Raw genomic sequence first — 27,113 nt, 5'->3', positions numbered from 1 at the left:
GTTACAGAGTCGTCGACATCAGTATCATCAAGACTAAGCATATCAATTTTTCGCTGAAAACTCGTTTGGTCGAGCGAAACATTTGTCTGCGGTGTCGGTGCCCGATGTTGTTGACCATAAAGCGTTTTGTTGATTTGCCGCAGATTATCTCCAAAGTTCCCCAAACGTGTATCCATGCAGTCAGTTCGTATAAGCAACTCGCGTAGTGCTCTCATAATCGTTTTCTCTCGATCATAAACGATGGGGTTAAAGTTTAGTCGACAGGATGCGCAAAACCAGTTGAGTCCAACATTGGCAGTCCATGACGAGTAATGCGACTTAGCTAACCCGACGCAGGAATAATGGAAACAATGGCCGCAACTTCCACTACACGTAATCTTTTCGGAATTTATTCCGTTTGAACACACTCTGCACGTATCCATATTAAGTGAATGGAAGTGGAACCAAAATAGTGCACTTCGTGAAAACTGCAAAACTTAACGGTAGTTTTGAACAGTAAAGAGCGCCTACGGGTATGTGATTGTAGCAGCTTCGATCAAACGTTGTCAACTGTGGCAAACGAGTTCAGATAACACGACAGCGGGTGGTGGTATGTAAAATAACAACAACAAACGATGATAAAAATCACGGTGACGATGCACTAAAAACACTGAAAATCACGGAAATTCTCGCACAAATTGCAATAAATTCATCGGACAACAAAAAAGAAGTTCGTTCAAAACATACAGAATACACGAGAGCGAATTTATAATACAATAACACCGATATAAATAGAGGAATAGTACGCGGCACTTATCTTACGTCGCAGGTACAGTAGTTCCCAAGTAGTTATGTTATGTTAAATAGAAGCTTTATCTTTCCTCTTTTCAACAACAATTTGTTTTGAGGTGGTTTTCTGAGAAACTTTCGAGTTATAACGGTATAAGTGAGCCACCATTTGACCAAAATCGAGGGGTCTACAAAAATTGTTGTTGCTACAACTAACGGGGGGTCCATCAATTTGAGTAACCAAATGCATTTTTCTTACTTTTTTAGTGAGGGCTTTCAGAAAATCGGCACTTTAAACATTTTTGAAGACAAGGTGTAAATAGTGGGCCGGTCTCAGCGAGAATTACCCAATGCATTGTAAAGCAATTCAGCCCTGTCGAATTTAATTATGAGAATATGCTATCTATGGAACATTTTCAGTTTTTCATGGTGCAATTCATATTTCCTATGGTACAGTTTGATAATACTTATGGAGAATTCATCTATTTTCTTTGGTGCAATTTATATTTTTATGGTGCAATTTAATTTTTCTATGGAGCAATATTCAATTTTCTATGGGTACAATTTTAATTGTTTATGGAGCATTTGCATTTTTCTATGGAGCATTTGTATTTTATTATGGAGCATTTCAGTATTATTTATTGGTGCAAAATATCACTTTTAATGAGAAAATTTTATGTTTTACCGGTACATTTTTTATAAAGTATGGAACGTTTTCAATTATTTATGGATAACATTACACATTTTCATGGAACATATGTTCATTCTTTATGGAGCGCTTTTTGATTTTCTATGGAGCGTTTATATTTGTTTATGAGTGCAATAAATAGGCTGCCCTTTTATTCTTCCGGTGGCTTTATACGACCATGAATCGTGGACGTTGAGAGAAGCTGATCGCAGAGCTTTTGGAGTCTTCGAACGTAAAGTGCTGCGAACAATACTCGGCGATAAACTGAAGGACGACATCTGGCGGCGTCGCATGAACCAGTAATTGTACCAAGTATATAAGGAGATGGATATAGTGAAGCGAATAGATAACGACAGGCTGCGGTGAGCCGGGTACGTAGCTCGTATACTGGAGGAACGACAAGCTAAAACCATATTCAACAGAGAACCAGGAAGGGGCCGTCGGCTTCGTGAATTCGACTGTGAACAGGCAAAATTAAAATTTGAAAATGTTCCCCTAAACGCCTGAAGGTAGACAATTTTGGTGTAGCGTTTCAGGGGGTTTCACAGGGGTTTTATGGGGCTTCAGAAACTCTCAGGTAAATTTCACTGAGGTTTTTATAGGAAAACGCCTCAGTTTCAATGCGTTTCAGGGTGTTTCAGGAGGTTCAGTTGGCCTTAAAGGGGCTTCAGAGGCTCGTAGGTGAATTCCACGGAGGTTTCATGAGGGTTCCAGAGGCGTATCAAATTGTTTCAAGGCGTTTCAGGGCGTTTCGTGGTATTTCAGGAGGTTTCACAGAGGTTTTAGGGGCCTGCAGACGCTCTCAGGTGAATTTCACGGTTCTAAGGGGTTTTATAGACGTTTCAAAACGTTTCAATGTGTGTCAAGACGTTTTAGGAGGTATATGGAGGGCTTCAGAGGATCTTAGGTAAATTTACGGAGGTTTTATAGTGATTTCAGAAGCGTTTCAAAGCGTTTCAAGGCGTTTCAATGCGTTACAGGAGGTTTCACACAAGTGTTAGGGAACTTCAGTGGCTCTCATCTGACTTTTACGGAGATTTTAAAGGAGTTTTAAAGCTTTTCCAGGCGTTTCAAGGCGTTTCAGGGCGATTTTATGCATTTAAGGACGTTTTAAGAGGTTAAGGGGGCCTGAAAGGGGCTTCAGAGGCTCGAAGGTGAATATTACAGAGGGTTTATGGGGGTTTCATAGGCGTTTCAAAGCGTTTCAAGGCATTTCAATGCGTTTCAGGGGGTTTTGGGGCATTTCAGAAGGTTTCCGGTGAGATTGAGGGAGCGTAAAAGGCTATAAAAGGTGAATTCCACGAAGAATTTATGAGGGTCTCAGAGGCGTATCAAAGTGTTTCAAGGCGTTTCAATGCGTTTTAGGGCATTTCAGGATATTTCAGGAGGTTTCACAGGGGATGTTTCACTCAAGGAAGTTCTTAGAGATCGATAAGCTGACGACGAACTCATCATTTGACAACATATAGCAACATGATGTGCAAGTATAAACAGATAGCAACAACTGTGTAAGCATAAATTTCGTTCATAACCATGTAATAGATCACTGTTTACGCTGATCAGCTAGCTTAAACTCCAGTGAGTTCTCGGTTATGCTATAGAATCATAGAACCCACCACTTGATGAAATATATATGCTTGAGAACTTGGGGATATAAACCACATTCTTAATGCACTTGGATATAACTAGTAGCCCTCGTAGATTTAATGATCTATAGTCAAGGGAGTTCTTGGAAGCCCATAAAGAAACTTCGAATTCATAACTTGATAGATCATAGTTACCTAAGGTTGTGTGAGTATGAACCTTAGTCGTAAATCTCTTAGAGACAAGCAAATACGTTAGTAGATCCGATGACCTGTACTAGAGATACTCAAACTGACAACGAGCTCACCTCTTGACAGCACAGTTGCGTGAGGCTACGCAAGCATAAATTTCATTCATAATACTCCAATAGATCAATGAATACGCTTGTAGATCAGATGGCCTTAATTGTAGGGAATTCTCGGATATGCTATAGAATCATAGAACCCACCACTTGATAGAACATAGATGCCTGTGAACATAGAACATACGGGCTGTGTGAAAAAGAATCATTGGTAGATCCGACGACCCATACGCAAAGAAGTTTTTGGAGATCATCAAACTGACAACAAACTTATCACTTGACAACACACAACAACACGAGGCTGTGTAAGCAGAAATTTCATTCATAATGCTCCAATAGATCGCTGATTCGCTTGTACAGGGGATAGACAAAATTTTCACTTTTCAAAAAATGTTCAACTAGCTGTAACTTTTTGAAAAGTGCATCAAATATTCCCAAATTTTTACTATAAGTGCATCAACTAGATGTGTATCAGAGGTCCAAAATTAGAAGAGATCGGGCCATTCTTTACGAAGTTATATAGATTATAGAAAAAGGTAAAATTATCCGACAGCCAACCTTGAGCTGTTATATCTCCGGATTCAATGAACCAATTGAAATGAAATTTTGACCATTTATGACATACATAATAAGCTATGAAAAACTATTGGCTTAACTTAATATTTTTAACACGGAAGAAAATTATAACGATTAGATTATTTTTCTAATAAAACGTCAAATTTTCCAAAATATCAACACCGTTTCAAAATTCAAGATGCAAATTATAGTTCATTTAATTTCCCTCTAATTGACTTATATATAAATGTGTTTTGAAGGAAAGTAACAACATAGCCACCAATAAATTGAAAAAGTTATAGAATGCATATTAAAAAAGGGCCAATTTACTAAAAATCGCGAAAAAAACAAAATCGCTAAAATTTTATCTCTTTTGTAAAAATTTCAGGTTAAATCAAATGTTTTCCAGAGTTCATTATATATGTCATAAATGGTCAAAATTTCATTTCAATCGGTTCATTGAATCCGGAGATATAACAGCTCAAAGTTGGCTATCGGAAATTTGATATTTTTCAAGCATCTTTATTACTTCGTGGAGAATGGCCCGATCTTTTTCAAATTTGAACCACTGATGGACAACTAGTTGATGCACTCACAGTAAAATTTTGAGAATATTTGATGCACTTTTCGAAAAGTTACAGCTAGTTGAACATTTTTTGAAAAGTGAAAATTTTGCTTGTCTCGATCATTTTGTCTATCCCCTGTAGATCAGATGGCATTAACTCCAGGAAGTTCTCGGATACTCTTAAACTTTTAACTCTTAAACACGCCGTAAACGTTCCTTAACTCTTAATTCTGCTTTTTCCCGTAAACCAACTTTATCTGTAATCTTGAGTATTCCAACTGCTCTGAACATATTCAAATTTCCTCCTAAATGGAGGGACCTAAATAGATTTTACCTTAATGGATCCTACCTAAATGAAGGTTTCAGTGTTATGAGGTGGTAAAACTTTAGCCAACAATATTACATTATTGTAATAATATTATTGAATATTATTATTATTAAACATGACAGCTCTGTGAGAACAATTCGGCTCGGCTTTTTTTGCTACTGAATGTGAAGTTAGTAGAGAGCAGCTTAATGAAAGAGCTTAAATAAAGCTGGTTCACCCAGAATCGTGCCAAAGCAAAATAACTTCCATCTCTTAAAACAAGCCTGTCAAGCTTATCTAATTGCTTCCCGCACAGCCATAATCGACTTCCTTCATCAGACGACAAGACAGAATTTCAGACCCGAGTGATTAGCAGTCCGAAGAAAAGCTACATTTTCCAGCTGTTTCACGCTGCTAACGTTTTCCTTTATCTCGGGCTGATGACGGAAGAAAACGATGCCACAGCCAAAGTGTGTCTTCGTGTTCGGCGTCGAACGATGCCAATCAGCAGCAGCAATTGATGCAACTGTCCGCCGCCCGTCGAAAATTCTTCTAAGCAACGTTAGAAGCAGCCAAACATCTGGCTCTAGGCGTGAAAAATTCCGATTTTCCGGGGGTTCCATTTCGGTTTCGACGTTCGATCGCTTTGGCTATTAAAAATTTATTCATCGGAATCCAGGTATGGCTAATTTCGGGCATATGGTCTCGGGGTCCGGATCCGTGCGCCGTCGACGGTTGTCTTTGCAGAAGCTTCGAGAGTTCGACGACGATGACGGCGACTTTGGATGTCGATGGCGATGGTAGGTGGTGTTGGTGTCTAAAGGACGTCTCCCTTTCAGGACGAATTCTCCTCGCTTATCGGCTGGTCTTTCTTGTGGTACCGTTCTCTGATACGGTTAATTTGCTGGCACCCCGACACAGCCAATCTGGAGACTGAAGACTTGGTACCTACCAGCAAGCAGCAAATGTGTTTCACTTTTCTTCCTTTCGCTGGACGACGGACCGGTGGAGGAGTAAGTAGTGGATGGGGTGCAAATGTGTGGGCTGCCAGAGCTTTACATTCCGGAATGCTCAAGTCCAGTCAATGTCAGGAACTTACAACTTATACGATGGGTAAAACATGCCGACCTACATGGGATGTTGGTGGAACAAAGGAATCCTGCATTCTATTCCTGTATGAACTACATATGTAAAGGTATGCAGGCTGAAATATTCAACCGGGTTGGTCTAGCCATGGGCTACCTTTGTTTCCAGGATGTTGCTGTTGAAAAATTGCTAATTTATTGTATGCATAGTAAATGACTGCACACGACGATGGTCCATTCTATTGTGAGCGATAACAGGCGTGGAGGTGTTACTACGCCAGTTATTTCAAATGATTAGTATCTTCGTTGTAATATTTTTTTGTAGCATTTACCCCATTTCCACTCAAATTATGTACATATAGTATGAACATATAGCCGAGGCGGTAAACGCACGGGTATTCAGCATGACCATGCTGAGGGTGACGGGTTCGATTCCCGGTCGGTCCAGGATCTTTTCGTAAAGGAAATTTCCTTGACTTCCTTGGGCATAGAGTATCTTCGTGCCTGCCACACGATATACACATGCAAAATGGTCATTGGCAGAGGAAGCTCTCAGTTAATAACTGTGGAAGTGCTCATAGAACACTAAGCTGAGAAGCAGGCTTTGTCCCAGTGAGGACGTTACGCCAAGAAGAGGAAGAGGAGAGAGGAGAGTATGAACATTAAACATACATTTTGGGGTAACATCGTTGACTTTGGTATACCTGCATACATGTTAAAGCAAGCCCGTCACAAGAAAGGGGCTTTGGGGTTAAACCCCTCCCATTACCGATGCTCCAATGCTTCATACACTAGGCCCTTTGTATCAAACCTTCCCTTCTTCCTGTTCTATGCACGGGCCTGTGTCAGGATAAATATGCGACCACAAACAGGGTCACGGTCCCATTAGTAATCTAACGCTCTGTTATCTCTGTTATAACGGGTGGTTTGTACATTGGTTATTTGTAGTCAATTCAGTAGAAGCAGCTTCATCCTAAGTGTTAGCACTAGTCCATCAATTGCATAAGATATTCCTACATATCCTTCTGCAATAAAAATCTAAAAGCGGTACTATTGTCAGCCATTAGTAGATGGATTATTGTATCACTTCGACACTATCTCCTTATATCACGGGCTGTGAGATTCACGGCATTTCTAAAGTGTTAGTTAGATAATGAAGGATGATCTTGGATAGCATATAGGGATGGGCGATATGCAAAGGCGCGTGATACCGGTTGGTGCCCGATCGACTAATAATGTGCTAGTTGAGTGTCAAGGGCTGGTTCTTCAACTTCAGCATAATCAACGTGCACAGCCCTCACTCCGGCAGCAATGATGATGATAAGAACGCATTCTACGCGCAGCTCTAAACGCGAGTACGACCGCTGTCCATGTCATGACGTGTGCGCCGCCGTCGCCGACGATTTTTTCACGCCGCCGGTGCCCACGGTGCTCCATTTACCGTTATTATAAAATAAAATATACCATCAAAACCTGAAACGCCATTCTCTTTATTTATCTATCCTACACCTCTGGGCAAATTTTTAAAATCATCGTTGGGCGAAATTTTGAGTTACGCCCTTTTAAAGGGCCTAACTTCTAAAAAATCGTGTTTTCTATAGAATAATACCACATTTCATAACAGAATCATGAATTAAAGGCATAAATAACAAAAATTAACATGAATAATATTGAAATTTGGTAGTATGCATCCATATAAATATTAGTGGAGTGCATTTTCTATCAACATTGGTCATTACGTCAATATACGGTAGGTGTTCTTAGGGCCTATAGAAAACAATCATTTCATCGGTGTAACAATTCAAATAAAAGTATATTGTATTGTGATTCCATATGTCTATAGATGTGCATATTACTCTCAGTCAAGGCGATAGTATTCACATGCATCCAGCACCAACATTTCAAAAGGACGTAACTGATCTTCAACACAATATCTTCTCTCATAGCTGTAGATCATATCTCATCTTTCCCAGGACATCAACAACCACTATCGGAAAGAATTGCATTTTCCCCGTCCAGTAGTGATTGTACATTGCGTCGGAGAGATAAAGGTGTGGTTTCAGTAAGCAGTTTCGCCTTTTTGAAATGTTATTGAGTTTAAATTATTAAATAAGGGCGAAAATAACATGATCGATTTCTCTTCATCGACTCTCTCTTCTGCAAATTAAAGTGACAAGATGCAAATTTGAACGATTTTTTTTCACACTTAGACGCACTTAGACTATCGATTTTTGACCAAAAAGTGTAACCATACTTGCATCTTGTCACTTTAAGGTGAAGATATGACGAATCCACACCTCGAATTTTCAAAAGCACAAATTTGAAGAACCAAACGACGGATTGCACTGAAAAGTTGATCGATTGGTCACCACCAGCGGCTGATCAATCGATCAACTTTTCAGCACTTTGCGATATTTGGTTCTTCAGATTTGTGCTTTTGATAATTCAAGGTGTGGCTTCGTGCTATATTCACCTTAATTTGAAGAAGAGAGATCGATGAAGAGAACTCGCGCATGTTACTTTCGCCCTTATTTAACCCGGGGGCGGTCGCGTCGTGTACTGAGTACATGCACCATGAAAAATGCACGCTTGTGATACACAGTGCGAACGTAGTGCCGTTGTAGGTTGTAGGTAGTTGAAGACGCGACTGCTCGAGGTGCAATATTTTCTTTCGATTTTTTTTCATTTCTACGTTTTGCCTTCTCAGCCGCAGCATTTCAACAGGGCGTAACAACTTTCCAAAACAATACCTATTTTCAAAGCTGTGGCATGGCACTTCTAAACGAAAAGAATGTTCCACATTTGATGGCTTACGTTAGAGGGGTGACATGCAATCCACATCCATAAAAGAAGGTGACGTATCAAAAAGCAGTTACGCCCTCTGAAATGCTGAAGCTGTTGAAGACAAAACGTGCAAATGAAAAGAAATACAAACGGTAGAATAAAAGTAAATTCAGAAGGGACAAAAGGTCTTACCTACATATTTTGAAAGAAGAGAAAAATTTCACCCTGCAAATTATGCTTGATTATTTGTTGCCTGTTCCGACTTTTTGCCTTTTGGCCTTTCCATATTTTGGTTTTCTTTTCTTAAAATTTAAGATATTTGGCACACAGACATATCTTTTTGTTTAATTTATGGTTGCCCATATTTTTGACTATTGTTTTTAAAGCAGATTTGCTGTATAGAGTACGCTCTTAATATATCGGTGCTAACATTTCAAAAAGGCGAAAATACTTGCTGAAACCAAACCATTATCTCTCCGACGCAATGTACAACCACTACTGGACGGAGAAAATTCAATTCTTTCCGATAGTGGTTGTTGGTGTCCTGGGAAAGATAAGATACGATCTACAGCTATGGGAGAAGATATTGTGTTAAAGGTCAGTTACGTCCTTTTGAAATGTTGATGCTGTATGCATGTGAATACTATCGCCTTGACTGGGAGTAATATGAACATCTATAGACATATGGAATCACAATACAATATACTTTTAATTGAATTACACCGATGTTACACCGTTGAAATGTTTGTTTTCTATAGGCCCTAAGAACACCTACCGTATATTGACGTAATGACCAATTTTGATAGAAAATGCACTCCACTAATATTTATATGGATGCATACTACCAAATTTCAATATTATTCATGTTAATTTTTGTTATTTATGCCTTTAATTCATGATTCTGTTATGAAATGTGGTGTTATTCTATAGAAAACACGATTTTTTAGAGGTTAGGCCCTTTAAAAGGGCGTAACTCAAAATTTCGCCCAACGATGATTTAAAAAATTTGCCCAGAGGTGTAGAATAGATAAATAAAGAGAATGGCGTTTCAGGTTTTGATGGTATATTTTATTTTATAATAACGGTAAATGGAGCACCGTGCGTGCCAGTTAAATTGACCCGGCGCGCCGCTGTTCATAATTTTCCACGCCGCCGAACAAAATTTCCCACGCCGATGAGAAAACGACATTTTTTCTCGCTAACACTTAACGAACCACATATTTAAATCTGATAGCAATAAAAGGGGTAATTTTTAAACAGTTTCTATTGTTTTTTCTTATGCATGTTAGATGCATTTTCTGAAGTTCTTCTTGTAAATCTTTTGTAACATTTTTATGTGATTTATTTTAGCGATTTCTTACAGCAATACTTTGAAGATCCTCACTAATTCTATTTTGAGAACTAAGCAAGTATCTTTTGTAAACCATAGGGAATTATCAACAAAATTCTTGACGTTGTTCTAATTAGGTTTACAAAAAATATCCCCCTACATATTATTTGTATATCTCTTGGAAGATTTTCATTGCAATTTACGAAAGACATTCTAGAAGGCATGCAATCTTGAAAAATTCCTAGAGAAAACCCTCAAGAAATTTCATCATGAATTCTTCTGAAAAAACTTCATGCTCAATAAACTTCTCCATGGATTATTTCAGAAATTTTTTCAAGGATTCTTAAAAAATCCGAATGTTCCTACAGAAATATACTTTAGAGATGTTTTAAGTTCCTCTATAATTTATCCAAATAATTTAAATGCAGAACCACTGAAATAGCTCCATTGATTTACTAAAAATTCCATAAATAAGGTCACGTAAAATGTCCATTCCAACTCCCCTTCCATCTGTGGTACATGATTTTGTTTAGTAATTCCAGTAGATATTCGTTCAGTGAATTCTGAAACAAAAATCGTATAGTGCATGATTTCCTCCGGGTTTTCCTCCACGTATTTCACCTGTTATTCCACCTGAAATTCTTCCATGGATACCATTAGGATTTTTTCCTTCGGATTCTTTAAAATAAATAAACATATTTTCAGTAACAATTCCTAGAAAGTTTATCATATATTGGAACCTTTGAAAATTTATTGGAACCTTTACAAAAGTTATAGTATTTCTCCAGACAGTCCTTCAGAGATTCCTTTAAAAATGTTCATGAATTCCATCGGGAATTCTTTCCGGACATCCTTCATGGATTTTGGTAAAAGATTTCTCTTGGAATTTTTCTAGAAACTTTTTAATAAATCTTTGTAGGAATTTATCTCTCTACAATTGGCTTTTCGGTCCGGAAAATTATGAGCGGGGTGATTCTATTACATCCGACGTTTCGGCCCTTGGTTTGGGCCTTCTTCAGGGAGATTATAGGGGTAGGAATTTCACCAAGGGTTTCTGAGGGAGGGTTTCCATAAATTTCTTTAGCAGCTCTTCTAGAATTATTTCAGAAAATTCCTTGGGACTCTTTCACATAATCTTCAGGAATTAGATAAACAATTTATTCAAAAATTCCCCCATGGGTTCTTTCAGAAATTTTTCCATGGATTTCAGTTAAAGCTTACTAAAAAATTCCTTCTGAAATTTAATTAAAAACTCTTTTAGTAGTTGGAGGATTTTTCATGAATGTTAGTAAGAGATTATCTCAACCATTTTTCCATATTTTTTTCATTTTCAGAATTTTCAGCAATTCCTTCGGAAATTCCTCCAAGGAATCCCTTGGAAAATATCGTAGGGATTACCGAAGAAATGCCTAGAAGGTTTCTCTCTAGAATTCCTCCTGTGGTTCTTTCATAAATATTTCCAGGGGTTCCTTTAGAGATTCCTCCGGAAATTCTTTGAGATATTACTCCACAGATATTAACAGTAGTATTTTATGAAATTACATAAAACATGTTGGAGTTATTCTTCGAGGGCTATCTGAAAGAATTTCCAAAGAAATGTTTAAAAAATTCCTGGGGAGATTTAATTTCATTGAAACAATCATTGGAGGAGCTCCTGAAAAATTCCCGGGGGGGTTCCTGTCCTGAGAGTCACCACAAAAGCTCAGTTAATTGGATGCAGGGGTTTAATTTCTCCAACAGAGGGGTGCAAAAAAAAACCTCCTGAGATGGCTTTGGAGGAATTTGAAGCAGAAATTTATGGGATTTTTTTAGAAAATTTATGGAAAAAATCTTAGAGAAGTTACTGATAAAATCCGAGAAGGCATTTTTAAAGTACATCCTTGGGGAATTTCTGAATTAAATCATGATGAAGTTTCTGAAGTAATCCTTTAAACAATTAGAATTTTTGAGATATTCATGGAGAACGTCAAGAAATAAACCCTGAAGTGATTTTTAAAGGAACTCTTGAAAAAATCTTCGGAGGTATTTTTAAGGGGTCACCGAAAAAAAAAATCTGAAAGAATCCCTGAAGGAAGGTTTCTATGAATATCTAGAGAAGTTTGCGATCCAATCCGTGGAGGAACTTCCAGAAGAATCTATTGAGAATTCCTGGAGGAATGCCTGCAGAAACGCATGAATGAATCCCTCGAGGAATTCCTGAAAAGAACCCTAACAGAACCCCAAAAAAATCAGATTTTACCATGACCGCACTGGTCTTAAATGAGTTTAGAAAAGAATATCCTTAGAAAAGACGTGCGATGTTGTGAATTTATATTGAGAGGAATCCTTTATAAATTACCAGGTAAACGTCCTCAAGGATTCTATCTAAAATTTATAGCATAATTTTTGCATGGATTTTTGCACCTTTCACACAAAATAGATGAAAATTGTCCTTAAGTACAGGAAACAAATTATTCTGTAATGACGTTTTTTAGCATTTCACTGAAAAAAAGTCACTACGATTACGCCGCCACCGCTGCCGCCGAATACGGCAAACGGTGAGGCGCCGGCGTCGCCGCCGCCGCTGCCTCAAACTACTATAGACGCCGCCGCTGGTGAAAACTGCTTCGGCGCACACGTCTACATCATGGGAGACCTAGACGTTCAGGTAGGCCCGGAAAAGGAATTTAGACCTACGATTGGAAAGTTTGGCGCTTACAAGCTTCAAACGAAAATGGATTACGACTGATAGGTTTTGCCGCCTCTTAAAAGATTGCCATACGTAGCAACTTCTTCCACCATAGCTTATCTTACGAAGAAATATTGTTGATTCATTTTTATCTTGAATTTCATGTAATACTAAATAAATGAATTAAACTCAGAGGCTTGGGCCAGCCAGCTGAATTGCTCGGCTATTTCTCGGATATTGTCAGTTATGGCATCGGAGTTGCGATGGATATCTCGGTCGCTTTGCATTGTTCGGCGGAAAAAGCGAAAAGTGACGCGTGTTTGGGGCAGTTTAGATCTCAGTCGGGTTGCATTGCTCGGTGGAAAAAGTGATGTGAGTTTGGGACTTCCTCGTGAAGAAGGCCGACTCCAGAGGCACGTTATCCTCCATTTGAGACATTTGTGCCATCCTCGTAAAGTGATGAAAATAGATGCACACTTGGTAGCCAACGGTATTGCAGAAAATTGAAGGTGTCAAGCAGTAGTTGCAGTCATCCGACGACATGCAACTGGGTGAGATCATTCCGATTTTTCTTTTCATACTAGAGGGAATTGGGGTATTTTTTTTTTTTAAACACGGACACGTTTAGTACTTCCAGTGAGCTGTTCGCTCTTTGAAGGAAGCACGACACTAGACAACGGACTAGCATGCAACGCCCAGTGGCACAGCCGAAAACTTTTCCTGACAGCTGCGACGGGAATCGAACCCGCGCTCCTCAGCACGATGCGACTAAGTGCTTGGTGACACTAGCCGCACGACCACGAAGCCACACGATTTCGCCAACGCTTTTTCACGAGCACTGCTGGAGTCTGGTAATTTCTGCGAATTTATCATGTAGCTCTAATGCTGTCCTAATATTGAAGCGATAAAGAGTTGGAAAAAAGTATTTGCAACTCACAATAGTCATTGAGAAAATTAAAAATAATTGACTAAACTACCTCAACGGCCACCGATCACGGGTAACATATGGGACTAGTCTCAGTAAAATACATAATTCGTAAATAGCTATCTAAGCTTGAAAGTTTATTTTCTGTTAACTCTACGTTCAAAACTGTGAGAAGCGCGTGACTATTTTCGTAGGTCGATCGGTTCTCTCGGTATGGAGATGGGGATGCGATTGTTGAATGCGGAATCACGGTTAAGTAAACGATCAATACGCTGATGCGTTTAATATTGAACGACCATTGACGTATGTTCATTACATTTACTATTGTGTGGGGTGATCATCGCGACCAAATAAATGATAATTTTGATGAAACCCGTGACGTGTATTTGTTATATAACTAGTGGATCATATCACCTACCAAAGGGGGCTCCAAGATCCACGCCTTACCCATCCCTACTAACAAATACTCCTCCCCGAGACAACTGTGGGGATGCTGTGGATATAGATATTAAGCTTTTATATAATTCATATTTACCTTGGAAAGGATATCCACTGAACAACGGCCGCATGTTGAGCGAGTTCGCCCCAGACATGGTCCCGGACATATCCATCTTTGTACGGCTAAAAATCACAGACGAATCACACACTTTTCCACCCGCAACAATGTAATGCACTTCGAAATCACTTAATATTCACCACCAGAGTAATCTACTTCATCAAACCGGGCACATTGTTCACACCTTCCAATTTTATTGCGTGTTAATAAACCACCGATTTTCCTGCGAAGGGGGTTGCACTCGCGTTCAGCGCTTTTTCAAGTCTTCGGTTCCGCTCCGAAAATTTATTCAATGCTCTTCCTTGCAATTACGGTTCACCATCGCGGGCATCGCCATCGGTCGGTATCTTCACAAACACCCCACCACTAGCACCAGTCAGACAGTCGTCGGGGGCTGAGCCGCGCTAATGAAATAATTATTTAATTTACAACCATTTGTGCTTCGCGCGCGCATTCATATTAGCACCGCGACTGTCACTCTCGATGCGATGGATGGTGGTTGTGGCATTCTTTCATCGATGTAACACTTCTTCTACTTCTTGGGTTCACTTGTTTTTTTTTTCACGCCTCCACGATCTGCTGACTTTTCAACGGGGTTCCGAAAGATTTCACAAATGTTAACAGCTGCGCCTGCCAGAAGAATGTTACGGTAAGGTGATTGTTCGAAGAATCGAAAGGACCAAGCGTTACAATTTAAAGTCACTTTTGGGTAATGTGATGCCTTGTGTTGAGATGCGATAAATTTATTTTTGCAATGATAAATTTGATTGGGCTGCAAAACGGTGAGTCGATAAGGAGAGCGTCCATCATAGCTCTGGTCCTCACAAGTTCCTATCTCATGCTTCCACGGGTCAAGCGGTGACAAAGACCGCCAGCTAAGAGTTGTGTGCTTAGTTGGTAGCGCAGTCTGGGCACTGTTGTCCTTCTGACTTCAGCTAGATTGAGGAGACACGTCTCGAGCGTCTGTTCACCAAGGAGGTGCGGCTCAAACAGCGTCGGTTCTGGCATCCAGCGGCTGAGTATGAAATGCTCCTCCACCGGAAGGTCTACATGATGGCAGCTCCACCACGGTGAATTGGGAACCATAGGTCAATAACCAACGATCAACGATCAACGATTTTTAGCGCGAAACAACGGGCATGAATTGGAACTTGGAATGTATTAACCCTAGACAAGCAGGATAAACAGGAACAACTAGCCAATGAGGCATGCTGTATGAAGCTTGAGATCTTAGGACTGAGCGAAGCCCGTTGGCCGAACTTTGGAGAACACAGATTGGCGTCGGGTAAAATTCTGCTATACTCTGGTTTACGAGGTGATCACGCTCCTCGCCACCGTGTAGTTGGTTTCTTGCTCAGCGCTCATGCCCACGCTGCGCTCATGAAGTGGGAACATATTAATGAGAGGATAATTGTAGCCAGATTCAGAACACGGGTTCGAAACCTTACCATGATCCAATGTTACGCGCCAACCGATGCTGCCGAATTGCAAGATAAAGAGAACTTTTACAGACAACAATATGATGTCATGGACAAGATTCCGAAAGGTGATATTAAGATCTTCATGGGCGACTTCAACACGATTGTTGGTTCCGATAACTCGGACTATGAGCACGTCAAGGGACGCCAGAGAAATGAGCGAGATTGAAGAGCTGTTTGCAGAGTTTTGTGGCAACAATGATGTGGTGATTGGGAGATCGCTCTTTCCTCATCGACCAGTGCACAAAGTGACATGGGTGTCCCGTGATGGCGTCACGGAAAATCAAATCGACCACATTTGTATCAGCCGAAAATGGAGACGGAGCCTTCTTGATGTGCGGAACAAATGTAGCACCGACAGATTCCGAAGATTCCGGAGATTCCGAAACCCCCCTCCCTCGCTGTATGGACCGTGGTCTTTGCCCGAACATCTCCCCCCCCCCCCCCCCCTAACATGACCACGTGGTTTATGGATGGCCCCTTCCAGCTTTACGATAGCTGGACAATCAGTGGAGAATGTTGAAAGCTTCCAATATCTTGATAATCGGCCGATGGCGGCACCAAGATTGACATAGGTGCACGGATCAAGAAGGCGAGGGCTGCTTCTGCGAGTTTAAGAAATGTATGGAAAAACAACCAGATCAGTCGACGCATCAAACTTCGAATTTTCAACTCAAACGTGAAATCAATGCTCCTGTACGCCAGTGAAACCTGGTGTGTATCAGTGAATAACACTCAACGACTGTAGATCTTCATCAATAGATTCGTATGGTATATAATTCGTGCATGGTGGCTAATGTGATGAAAATATATCACATTGCATGGTGGCCTCACCATTGCACAGTGGGAAAAATATGTATAAAACGCGAATAAATTCAATATCTCAGCTCGGAGTGGATGGATTCGAATGAATTTTTGACACCAACTGTAAAAATCTCTAAAGTTTAAGATAAGGAGGGTGTCATTCGCCGCACGAATCTGGACATCAGTATAATGAGCTCCTTTTACCCTACTCTCTCCTTCTCACACATTTTTTTAGAAAATCCTCATCTATTACCACCTGGCGTTCAAAATAAATGCCTTATTTAACTCGTATTTATGTAAAAACATCCACAGTATCGGCAATTTGACATAGGATTGGTCCTGCTCTTATGGTTTGCGTTCACTTCGGGCGGAGATTCATGTGAAATTTAAAAGAAAAAGGGGATGTCGGGATGATTTGATAATATTTCAATTTTTAAAGTCGTGCGGTGAGCCGAACCAGCTCCATTCGATTCCGTAATCCGGGGTCAAATTGATCACTTTAAAACAACTTTTGCGGATAACATCAGTGGCAATTAAAATATAGGCAAAAGGATTTCTGTAAAACCAGTACCCAGTGGATCTCCATGGAACCATGTGACAAAGTTTTGTTCAACAAATTTATACTTTAAGTTAAATAACTCCAAATATCAAAAAAATGGAAATGCCACTTTGGGGCGAAATTGATCAGTATACAATTAAGCATCGGTTGGAAAGGAAAATTTCTTTCTCTGCTTAATTTAGCTCTTCTAAAACCGAATAAGGCGTTTAAAATCTTACAACTAGTGAATTTAATACTTTAAATGCAAAATTAAATTTTGAAATTTCCTCTTAAACGCCTAAAGGTAGGCAATTTCATTTGAAATAAGTGATTTCTATCACAATAAACGACTATTTAATCATAAAATGAACTTTTTTTTAACTATGGCATGTTCTGATTAGCTACATAACTTCCCAACCAAGGCTCCACAAAAATGTTAAAACAGAGAATTTACCGAAAGTCCTATAAGCAATCGATTGTTTAGTAGAAATGATTTCAGCTAAATGAGAAATATATAGCAAATTCCTTGAAAAATAAGACAAAACTAACTTTTTTCTAAAAAACTAAAAGTCCACACTCATCTTTAGATATTTACGAACCAGATGATGTAAAAAGTTTAAGATCATTACTACGCTTAAGAGATCCTAGTATGGAATTACAATGTAGTACCCGAATGATCAATTTGACCGCGGTTTACGGTACTACGGAAGTTTTTACACAAATACAAATTAAATATATCATTTATTTTGCACTCCAGGATTTTTCCAAACAGGTGAAAAAGAGGGAGAATGGGGTGAAACGGGCCCGATACACTGATTTTCAGCAAAGTGCGGCGAATGACACCCTCCTTATCTGAAACTGTAGAGATTTTTGCAGTTTGTGTCAAAAAATCATTCGAATCCATCCACTCCGAGCTGAGATATAGAATTTATTTGCGTTTTATACACATATTTTCCCACTGTGCATTGGATCTCTAACGTGGAGCTCCATCGTCGATGTCATCAAAAGCCGATAGCGACAGAAATTCGGGAGCGAAATTACGGGTGGGTCGGCCACACTCTACGCAGGAGCGGAAATGAAATCTGCAAACAAGCGTTAGACTGGAACCCAGCAGTTCATAGCAGCAGAGGCAGACCCAGAGGCTCATGGCGGCGCAGCCTCAACAACGAAATCAAGCAAGTTGACAGAAATGTGAACTTGCCACAGGTCAAGGCGATGGCTGACAATCGCCCCGGATGGAAATCTTTCAATTCGGCCCTCTGCACCACCGTGGGTGCCCATGACTGAAACAACACAACTGTAGAATTTGAACCCCTAAACATGGTTTAAACAGCATTTCTAGTAGGCATTTATTGCAGATTATACATAGCAACAATGTCTCGTCGCGTAGATTTTCAAAGAAACTGTTCGAATATTGCAAGACTCTTCATTCTCGGTCTCTTCCAGTTAGTACAACGTTAATATTTTTTATTCAGTCTATATCAATAAGCAATAATGTACTCATATGGTTCTTGCACAATTGTTTGAGTAATTTCTGGACCAACAACTAAAGCAATTCATACATATTTTTTTTAAGAAATAACCAAGAACAGATCATCGGAGAAATCCCTGGATGATTCCTAGGGAGAATTTCTGGATGGATTCAAAGAAGAATTTCTGAAAGAATCCCTAGATAAATAACTGGACTGCTAAAATTCTACAAAGTGACGTAGACGATATTGTTAATTTCGCCACAGTTTTGGTCACAATGCATTAAATACTCCAGCATTCTCCAGTTAGCCTAATGATTAAGGTTATGGATCGCCAATCCGGAGACGGCGGGTTCGATTCCCATTCCTGGGAAATGTTCTGCAGGTATTCCAGCAAGAATTTCTGGTGGAATTCGAGCCGGAGTTTCTGAAAGAAAGTTAAGGAAAACTTCTGGAGGTATCACAAGAGGAATGCTTGATATAAAAAATCTTACGACATCTTAGAATATCTGCAGATTCTTATAAAAATCCCCGGGAGAATTCCTGGAGGGACGCCAGTGTAAGTTTCTGGAAGAATCGTAACAAGAATTTCTGAAAAATCTCACCACGCATCTTTAAGGGTTTCCAATATTGATTATTATGGAATCTCTGAGGTAACTCAGCATAAATTCCTGCAATAATCCCAATTAAGATCCGGTCTCAAGCCTCATACACCAAATTTTGGTCATCTCAGATTTCTCTTCTCCATGAAGCGTACACATCGGTCAGACATCCTTAGATTTTCGCAGTTTATGAATAACCTCCAAATATTTCTGGAGACATCCCTACAGGCATCTATGAAAACAATTATCAAAGAAACTGATTTCTTACTCAGCGTCACATATTTGGGGATGCTTGATGAACAACCACATCAACAGGCAACGTTTGACGTTTCTTGTGTTCTTAAGGTAACTTAGAAGAAGAGCCTTTCAACAATTTGAAACGGTAATGGTTTAAAAGGTTGGACAGGGTTAGTCCACGTTAAGCGCTAAAGGAACAGAAATGTGTCAATTTGCAAACATATTTGGCCGTTTTCAAAATATATATGGCGCCAAAAGACATCTGAATCAATATTCACAAAATTGGGTCAAACAGCTGGCAAAATCGGGGGTTTACTAAATCAAGTTAACCCTGTGTTTTAGAATGTTCTATTTCTACAATCCCACCTAGGAAACTACAGTTACTCGAACATGTTGTTCAACGGTTCTCCACAATAACTAGTGTGAGTGTACTGGAAATATCAACTCTGATACTGGTTGTGATGTGACATAAGGATCTGGTTTCAAGACGGGCTTGGTGGTCTAGTGGCTACCGCTTCTGATTCGTATGCAGAAGGTCCTGGGTTCAATCCCTGGCTCGTCCCTTTCCTCCTACTTTGTATCTTTCTCCCTACATATATTAACATGTTCATAGCCATCGCTAGAACAGAAACGGATTGTTTCTGGAATAAAATAATGCAAAATGAATCCTTGCCTAATTTGTTCCTGTTCGAGCAAATCTTTGAGTGACTCCCAACAAACATTTTTGCTGAACAAGAGTGGAATAAACCACTCTTAAGCAAACTTTAGCTTAAGAAACTGTTGTTCAACTAGTTCTGTATCTTGGGCTGTGTAATTTTCTCCATTTGTTGTCTCTTTAACAACACAGTTTTCGAAAGTTTTGCTCAAACAGCATTAAATTAGGCAAGGAATCATAATACCCACGCTTTTGCATCATTTTATTGCAGAAATGGAGAATTTACCTTCTCACCACACAAAAATTCAGTTCATTACCTCAATTCTAGTACTTCACCGATCGGGCCCCATAGGAAGCAATCAGTGAAGTAAGGTACCCCGGGGCAAGTGGGACCTAAAAAAATGCTAGTTTGGTTTTGTCAAGCCAAAAAATTCAAAACATAAATAATTTTATAATTCCAATGGTTCTAAAAGATATTGTTGGTATATTTCTTCTTATTAACGGGCATTAAAACTGTTTCAAAAATTTTAAATTGTGTATATTATGCATATACTGAAAAGTTTACATTTACACCGTATTACGGGGCAAGTGGGTATGTAAGGTAGCATAAATTATTAATATCTTAGGCGAATAACTATGTTTAGCGATTTATGTTGGAAAAGTTTTGTGGTATCGTGCATAAATTACGTAACACATATAATAACGAATCACTAAGAAAAAAAAATGATTTTACTCTAGCAGCCTGTGCAAAACAAATTGATTTATTTATACAAAAAGCACCTAAGGTTAAATGCCGAATGATTTCCAAACTTACTTTTCATATAACGTAGTTGATGAGTCTCGCCAAAAGATTTTTCAACATTTACAGATGTTATGTTTTCCATTAAATAAATTAACGATCATTAAATAAAGATTTTTAAATCGTGAACTTCGAATAAGTCGTTTTCCATTTTTTTCATTCTGTATGACCGGTTCCTTAACATTCAGGAAAACTCATTATGCAGCGAAAAACGAAAAAATAATAGAATTTGCTTGAACGAAAATATGAAAAATATATGTTTTCGAAAAAAATGTGTTCTATCAAAGACTTTACCATTTTGAACAATAGCTTCATCATCAGAATAGAAGTAATTAATTATAATTGAACGATTGATTACTCAAGGCGCCGAATTTTACTTCACTTTTGTGTAAATTTCGCTTAGGCTGAAGAAAGCGAGATCAAACTATGTAATTGTGTTTGTTTACTCTCTTAGGTCTCACTTGCCCCAGATGCTGAAATGCACTGGGGCAAGTGAGAGCAGTTAACAAAAGGTAATAAATGAAAATAAACTACAGCTTTTTTGCTTGAAATAATTTGCAACAACTTCAAAGATTATCCTGAAACCGAAAAAACTTTACTTTATTTGTTCTTCTGTTTTTAAACGACGAATGTAGAGGAGTACGTTAATTTCACTTAGTGAATTGAAAATTACATATGAACAACAATAACATATATGGTCTCTTTATGGTGAGAACAATAACAATTTTTGAATTCAAAGTATCCGTTGGTGTGACACCTATGTTTTCTATGAAGAATGTTTGCTCTAAAACTAACAAATAAACAAAATTATAGCTGTAGGTCTCACTTGCCCCGGATTCTCACTTGCCCCGGGGTACCTTACCAAATTGACAGTAATGAGCTGGATTTTTGTATGGTGAGATGATTATTTTTCCGTTTCTGCAATGAAATGGTGCAACCAGCGTGGGTATTATGATTTCTTGACTAATTAGATGCTGTTTGAGCAAAAGTTTGGGTAACTGTGTAGTTGTACTATTTATTTCTTACAACTTCAATAACACAGTTACCCAAACTTTTGATCAAACAGCATCTAATTAGTCAAGAAATCATAATACCCACGCTGGTTGCACCATTTCATTGCAGAAACGGAAAATTGATCATCTCACCATACAAAAATCCAGCTCACTACTTTCAATCTTGAGATTCACCGATTGCTTCCTATTAAAAGATACCCAAACGACAACATTTGGTTGAAACTACCAATGTTCAGTTTTGTTGTGAAAACTGTCAAAAGTAAACAACATATAAAATAGCAAAATTTCCCTATAAAGATCGCATTATAGGATAGGTCTTGTGAAAAGCTGCGCTCATCAACCTCGTAATGAGTACTCACGCAATCATCACGAAAAACTTTTCAATTAAAAATGCCGACGGGGAGGGTTGTCTGAGACTAACAAATATTATGAAATGATACAGACGAACAGGCAGAAAACTGATACATGTTGTGGCAGCCTTGCCAGTGATTAATGATTATTTGTCACTTTAGTGAGGAACGACTATCAAAGAATTTTTCGTTTATGGACAGCATCATATTCAGCTTACCAACATTACGATTTGACTAAGTCCTCGTGGTCTTAAAAATTACAAATCATGGATACATCTCTCCTCTAGTCTCTATCTAAATAAATCATTAGATAAAAAGCCAAGACATAAACAAGCTGAGCAACTGATACTGTCGATTAAGTAGAAGAAGAATCTGCATCGTAGCTGTTAGTACAGTAGTAACAGGAGTTGGTCTGGCTCTGTACTTATAATAATGCATCAGTAATGAGTTAAGTGACCTACAGAACAACTGTTATTTTTTTTATTCGTGAATTTCAACTTAGGCTAATTCTTCACACACTAAGTGTTAATAAGGATAAGTAAATCTGCTTGAATAAAAATGGAATGGTGACTGCATGTCGCTAATGTATTGGAAAAATACATGTGGGGTCTCTAGTTAGCCCAGTGGTGAGGCTTTGGATCGGCAATCCGGAAACGGTGGGTTCGATTCCCATTCCAGTCGGTAGCTTTTATTGTCCTCCCTGGACATAGTGTATCGTGGTCTAGATCGTGGTACTTGCCTCACAATATACAAATTCATGCAATGTGGTAGGCAAAAAAATCCCTTCAAGTAATAACTGTGGAAGTCCTCAAAGAACACTAAGTTGAGGAGAGGCAAGCAAAGTTCTCATTGGAGCGTCGAGCCAGAAAGAAGAAGAAGAAGAAGAAGACATCGTGTTAACATTACAAATGCAGTTTTTCAAAGTATTTTTCAGTTTTGATGTCAATACGCTTTCTCAACAAAAGGCACCAGTAACAACTTGAGATTGCTTTTCGATCACACGAACCGTTTACACTTTACCGATGTACGTTCCTATTCCAATGTTGTTAGGATGATCTCGTTCCGTCCAACTATGCCCACCGATCAATATTAATTGTGCTGACGCCAACGATGATGATAGGTTTTTCTTCGATTGAATTAATTTTATTATCACAAACAACCACAATTGCTATCCATCAGCACTGCCATTAAGTTTAATTATCACGCGCGCATTCATTAGAGCTCCTTTCGTGAGCATCACCACTGTCGTCCGATCGATCTATTTCCAGCCTCGCACGAATTCACCGACGATCCCAACAGCTTCTCCCGCGACACACGCACCCATTCCTTATCAAGGACCCACGAGGATCCTTCCGCACGGCGAACACCACACAGGATCTCTGCCCGTGTACCGCCAAAATCTCGCGATCGCGATCAACTGTCGCACTGTTTTTCGCCGCAATAATCCGCGACGGCGCGTCGTAATCGTCGTCGTCGTCGTCCGTTTGCCGAAACTCGTTCCACGGAACTACATCGGGAGCAAAACAAAAAGCATAATTTCAATCCACATCTCGCGTTTCACAGCTTCAGCGCTTCAGAGCGAGCGCGCGGGCGCTGAATCGAAGGCGACGGCGACGACGGCAATGGGTTGCAACGTGTACCTACGGTCGATCGGTCCATGTGCAATAAAGCAGCGTCGATTCCGTCGTCAACCACCGCACCGGTTGTTGATGGTAAACGCGAACGAAAGAGCTAGAGAGAAGAACTGCCGCGCGCTCCGATGACTGACGCGCTGCTCGACTCGGCTCGGTGGGTTGGAATCGGAAAACCCCTTATTTGCTGCCAGCCAGCCAGCCAGCCGGTCGTGTGGACACCACCCCACAGCAGGAGGGTCGACCCGACCAACGACGACGACGACGACGCAAGTCGACGGCAGCGACGGCGGCGAGAGATTCAGAGTTTGATCGATCGCGTGTGTGTGAGGCACCTCGATTAAGCCGCGCATTCATGTTCTTCGCCGGGCTGGTTCGGAAGGTATGCTCAATGCTCACACGTTTTGGTTGAATCGAGGTGCACACTGGAGAGAGGGACGCTCGTTTCTTTTTGGGTAGGTTCGGTGTTGTTCGATGGTTGATTATACGGGGAGTTTGGGTGTGCCTTACTGAACTATGGCGACCAGTTTCCAATTCAGAAATTTTATTTCAGAAGATTATGGCTGAGTAGATTCTATCAGGAATTTACTTTGAAATTCTTCTAGTACCTTTCGAAAATAATTTCTTCCGGGATGTTTGCCGATTTTTTTCCTAAGTTTTCACTCACTCAGAGGCCGTTCAGAACAAGAAGACCAATTTTTGGACATCTTAGAATCTGTCTTCCCCTAGGTCTTCCCCCTCTGTTCGTTGGATTTCGTTCATTCCAAAATTTGTAAAGAGCGTAGACTTTGTAGAGACCCGCTGTTGCTAGTCTTTGAGATATATGCACGGAACCACATGATTTTTCGTGAGAAGCCCAACGTAATTATTCTCGGGATTTATGCCGTAGATCATTTCTGAATTCCTCGCATATTTTTCCGCAGAATTTAACTACGTATCACTTCCTCAAAATAAAGCTCAGCAATCCTAACGAATACCCCAGAAAGGTATGCTTCCGGGAGGAATCCTGGCAGGAATCTCAGGTTAAATGTTCGGAAATAAAATCCCGAAAACAATCCTGAAATTCCAAAATAAACTTAACCCTTTTTCCTATATCTTTCATTTTAGGATATTGGATGTAATTTTTCTTCCAAAGGAAAAAAGTACTTACAGCCAGAGTTTAAAATTTTCTTTTTCAATGAGTGAAATTCAACGTGAATTTTGAAGATTCTCAACTGAGGGATCAAAATAAAATTCATTTTGGTGAATGAATTTTTTCACCTATTCATTAATTTTTCTGTCACTGACAATTTTCACTGAGAAATGAAACTGGGCCGTAACTCCCGATTATACTTCCAATTAGACCTGTGCGCCGCCGCGCCACGCCGCCGCCGCCGACACTTTTTGTCTCACGCCGACGCCGACCGAGGTATCGGCGGCGCGCCATACGCCGCTGTTTGTCACGCCGCCGATTTTCATTTTTCACGCCGGTGATCAGTGCACGAACAAAATTAAGTTTACATAAAGTTGAGATAAAACAAATCCCACGATCACTATCATAAAAGTTTGATTACAATAACTGATTTCTCAACTCTTAGAACACACATTCACATCTCTCCAGTAGTTTTTTCTTCCAAAAGGATTCAGTGATGCCTTCAGGCAGAGATGTCCATATCCTCAGTGAGGGAAAGAGAAATAGAAAATACACCACTCACGCTGTGCATCTGAACAGGAGCTCTTCTCCTATATGTGGAGCCACCACTGCGATTCGGATGCGCGCAAGCTTGGTGAGTAGAAATAAATCTCCGTGGAGCGGACCTGGTGTGATGGTTAGAACACTTGACTATCACGCCGAGGACCTGGGATCGAATCCCACTCCCGACAAAACTCACAACATGTGGGTTCTTCCTTCGGAAGGGAAGTAAAGCGTGGGTCCCGAGATGAACTAGCCTAAGGCTAAAAATCTCGTTAATACAGATATAAAAAAAAAAAAAAAAGAAATAAATCTCTTAGCTCCCTGAGCACTAGGCCACACAACGCAACAGTGCGGCGAGAGCGATTTAAAATTCTCTTCGGTGAAAGTGTAAAAAATCACCCGGGCGCGCGCTCCAGTGAGGTTTTTGCGCCAGAGTGCGCGCTGCGGTGAAACACCGAATAGTTCTCGCCCCGGCGACACCATGGTGATAATTCGGTACTGCTGGGTGAAAACACGGGAGAGCGCCGGAGAGCGATGCGCGCTTAAGAGTGAGCCACACTCGTTCCAAGGCGGACGAGCAAGAGCACGCACCAGCGCTTGGTCTACCTACCACCCAAAACAAGAGAAACTGGCTTCTTGGTGTGGTGAAAAATGTTCCTATCCCCAGTGTGGTCGATAAACTGACGCCGCAGTGAATCGCTACGGTGAAATGCCATCTCTGCCTTCAGGAGATCCTCCTAGGATTCCTCCAGAAAATTCTACAGAGATGCCTCTAGGATAATTTTTTTAGAAGATCTTTCAGGAAGATCTCGACAGAAGTAACTTCAGAAATTCATTTAGAGAATACAAAGATGCCTCCCAGAGATATATCAGAAATTCATCCAGAAGAAGATCCTTTAGTGATTCTCATAGGAGGTCCTTCAGAGATTAGTCTGAGAGTTCCTTTATCGATTCCTTCAGAAGTTCCTTCAGGAGTACCTACAGGAGTTTTTTTTGGGAACTAGTCCAGGAGTTTCCTCAAAGATTCCTCCAAGAGATCCTTCAGAAATTCCTGGAATTTGTTCAAGAATCCCTCCTGAAATTTCTTCGGAGATTCCTCGTGGAAATACTTCGGGATGCCTAGAGATTTTTTTTCAGAGATTCTTTCAGGAGTTCTTTTAAGGATTGCTCTACAAGTTCCTTCGGTGATCTCTCAGGGATCTCGCTAATAGCTCCAGGAGGATTCAGGGATGCCGCCAGGTGTTTATTAGGAATTACTTCAGAAGTCCTCTAAGCTATTTTAACGGGAGTTCGTTCATGTATCCTTCCGGAAGTCCCTTTAAAGATTCTTCTAGGAGGATTCATGAATGCCACTTGGAGATCCATCAAGATTCCCGTGAGAAGTTTCTTCATTAGTTCCTGCAGGAGGTCTTTAGAAATTAGTTTAGGAGTTCCTGCCGAGATTCCTTCTGAAGTACCTTTAGAAATACCAACAGGAGTTCTTTCCAGAAATTACATCAGAGATTTCTCCCGGAGTTTCAGGGGTTCTTGCAGATGTTTCTTCAGTGATCCCTCCTGAATTTCTTCAGGAATTCCTACAGATGTTCCTTCAGAAAATCTTATACGAAGATCCAAGGATACCTCCAGGGAAACTCAGGGATTACCCCAGAAGTTTATTCAGGGATTCCTATATAAGAGTTCCTTCCAAGATTCCTCTAGGATTCCTTAGGGGATTTAACGACAAATTCCTTTAGGAATTCTTCCAGA

At 40.0% G+C, this 27,113-nt stretch overlaps 1 protein-coding gene across 3 annotated transcripts in view; it reads right to left on the bottom strand.

Annotated features, from left to right (window-relative positions):
• The window catches only part of LOC109406561 (protein gooseberry-neuro), a 198,804-nt gene extending 174,708 nt beyond the window's left edge, over window positions 1–24,096 (bottom strand). The window contains exons 1-2 of one of the 3 annotated variants that reach the window (XM_029857015.2): window positions 23,068–24,096; window positions 14,096–14,746 (exon numbers count right to left, since the gene is read on the bottom strand). In XM_029857015.2, the coding sequence (XP_029712875.1) occupies window positions 14,096–14,171 (76 nt within the window). In that variant the 5' untranslated portion in view covers window positions 14,172–14,746; window positions 23,068–24,096. The remainder of the gene's footprint in view (window positions 1–14,095; window positions 14,747–23,067) is intronic. The other 2 variants (XM_029857016.2, XM_029857017.2) reach the window with 2 other exon arrangements.
• Between the last annotated feature and the right edge of the window lie 3,017 nt (window positions 24,097–27,113).

Source organism: Aedes albopictus, chromosome 3 (assembly GCF_035046485.1).
Source record: "Aedes albopictus strain Foshan chromosome 3, AalbF5, whole genome shotgun sequence".
Lineage (NCBI taxonomy): Eukaryota > Metazoa > Arthropoda > Insecta > Diptera > Culicidae > Aedes > Aedes albopictus.
The sequence above is the reverse complement of the archived record's forward strand: the minus strand, read 5'-3'. Positions and strand labels throughout refer to the sequence as shown.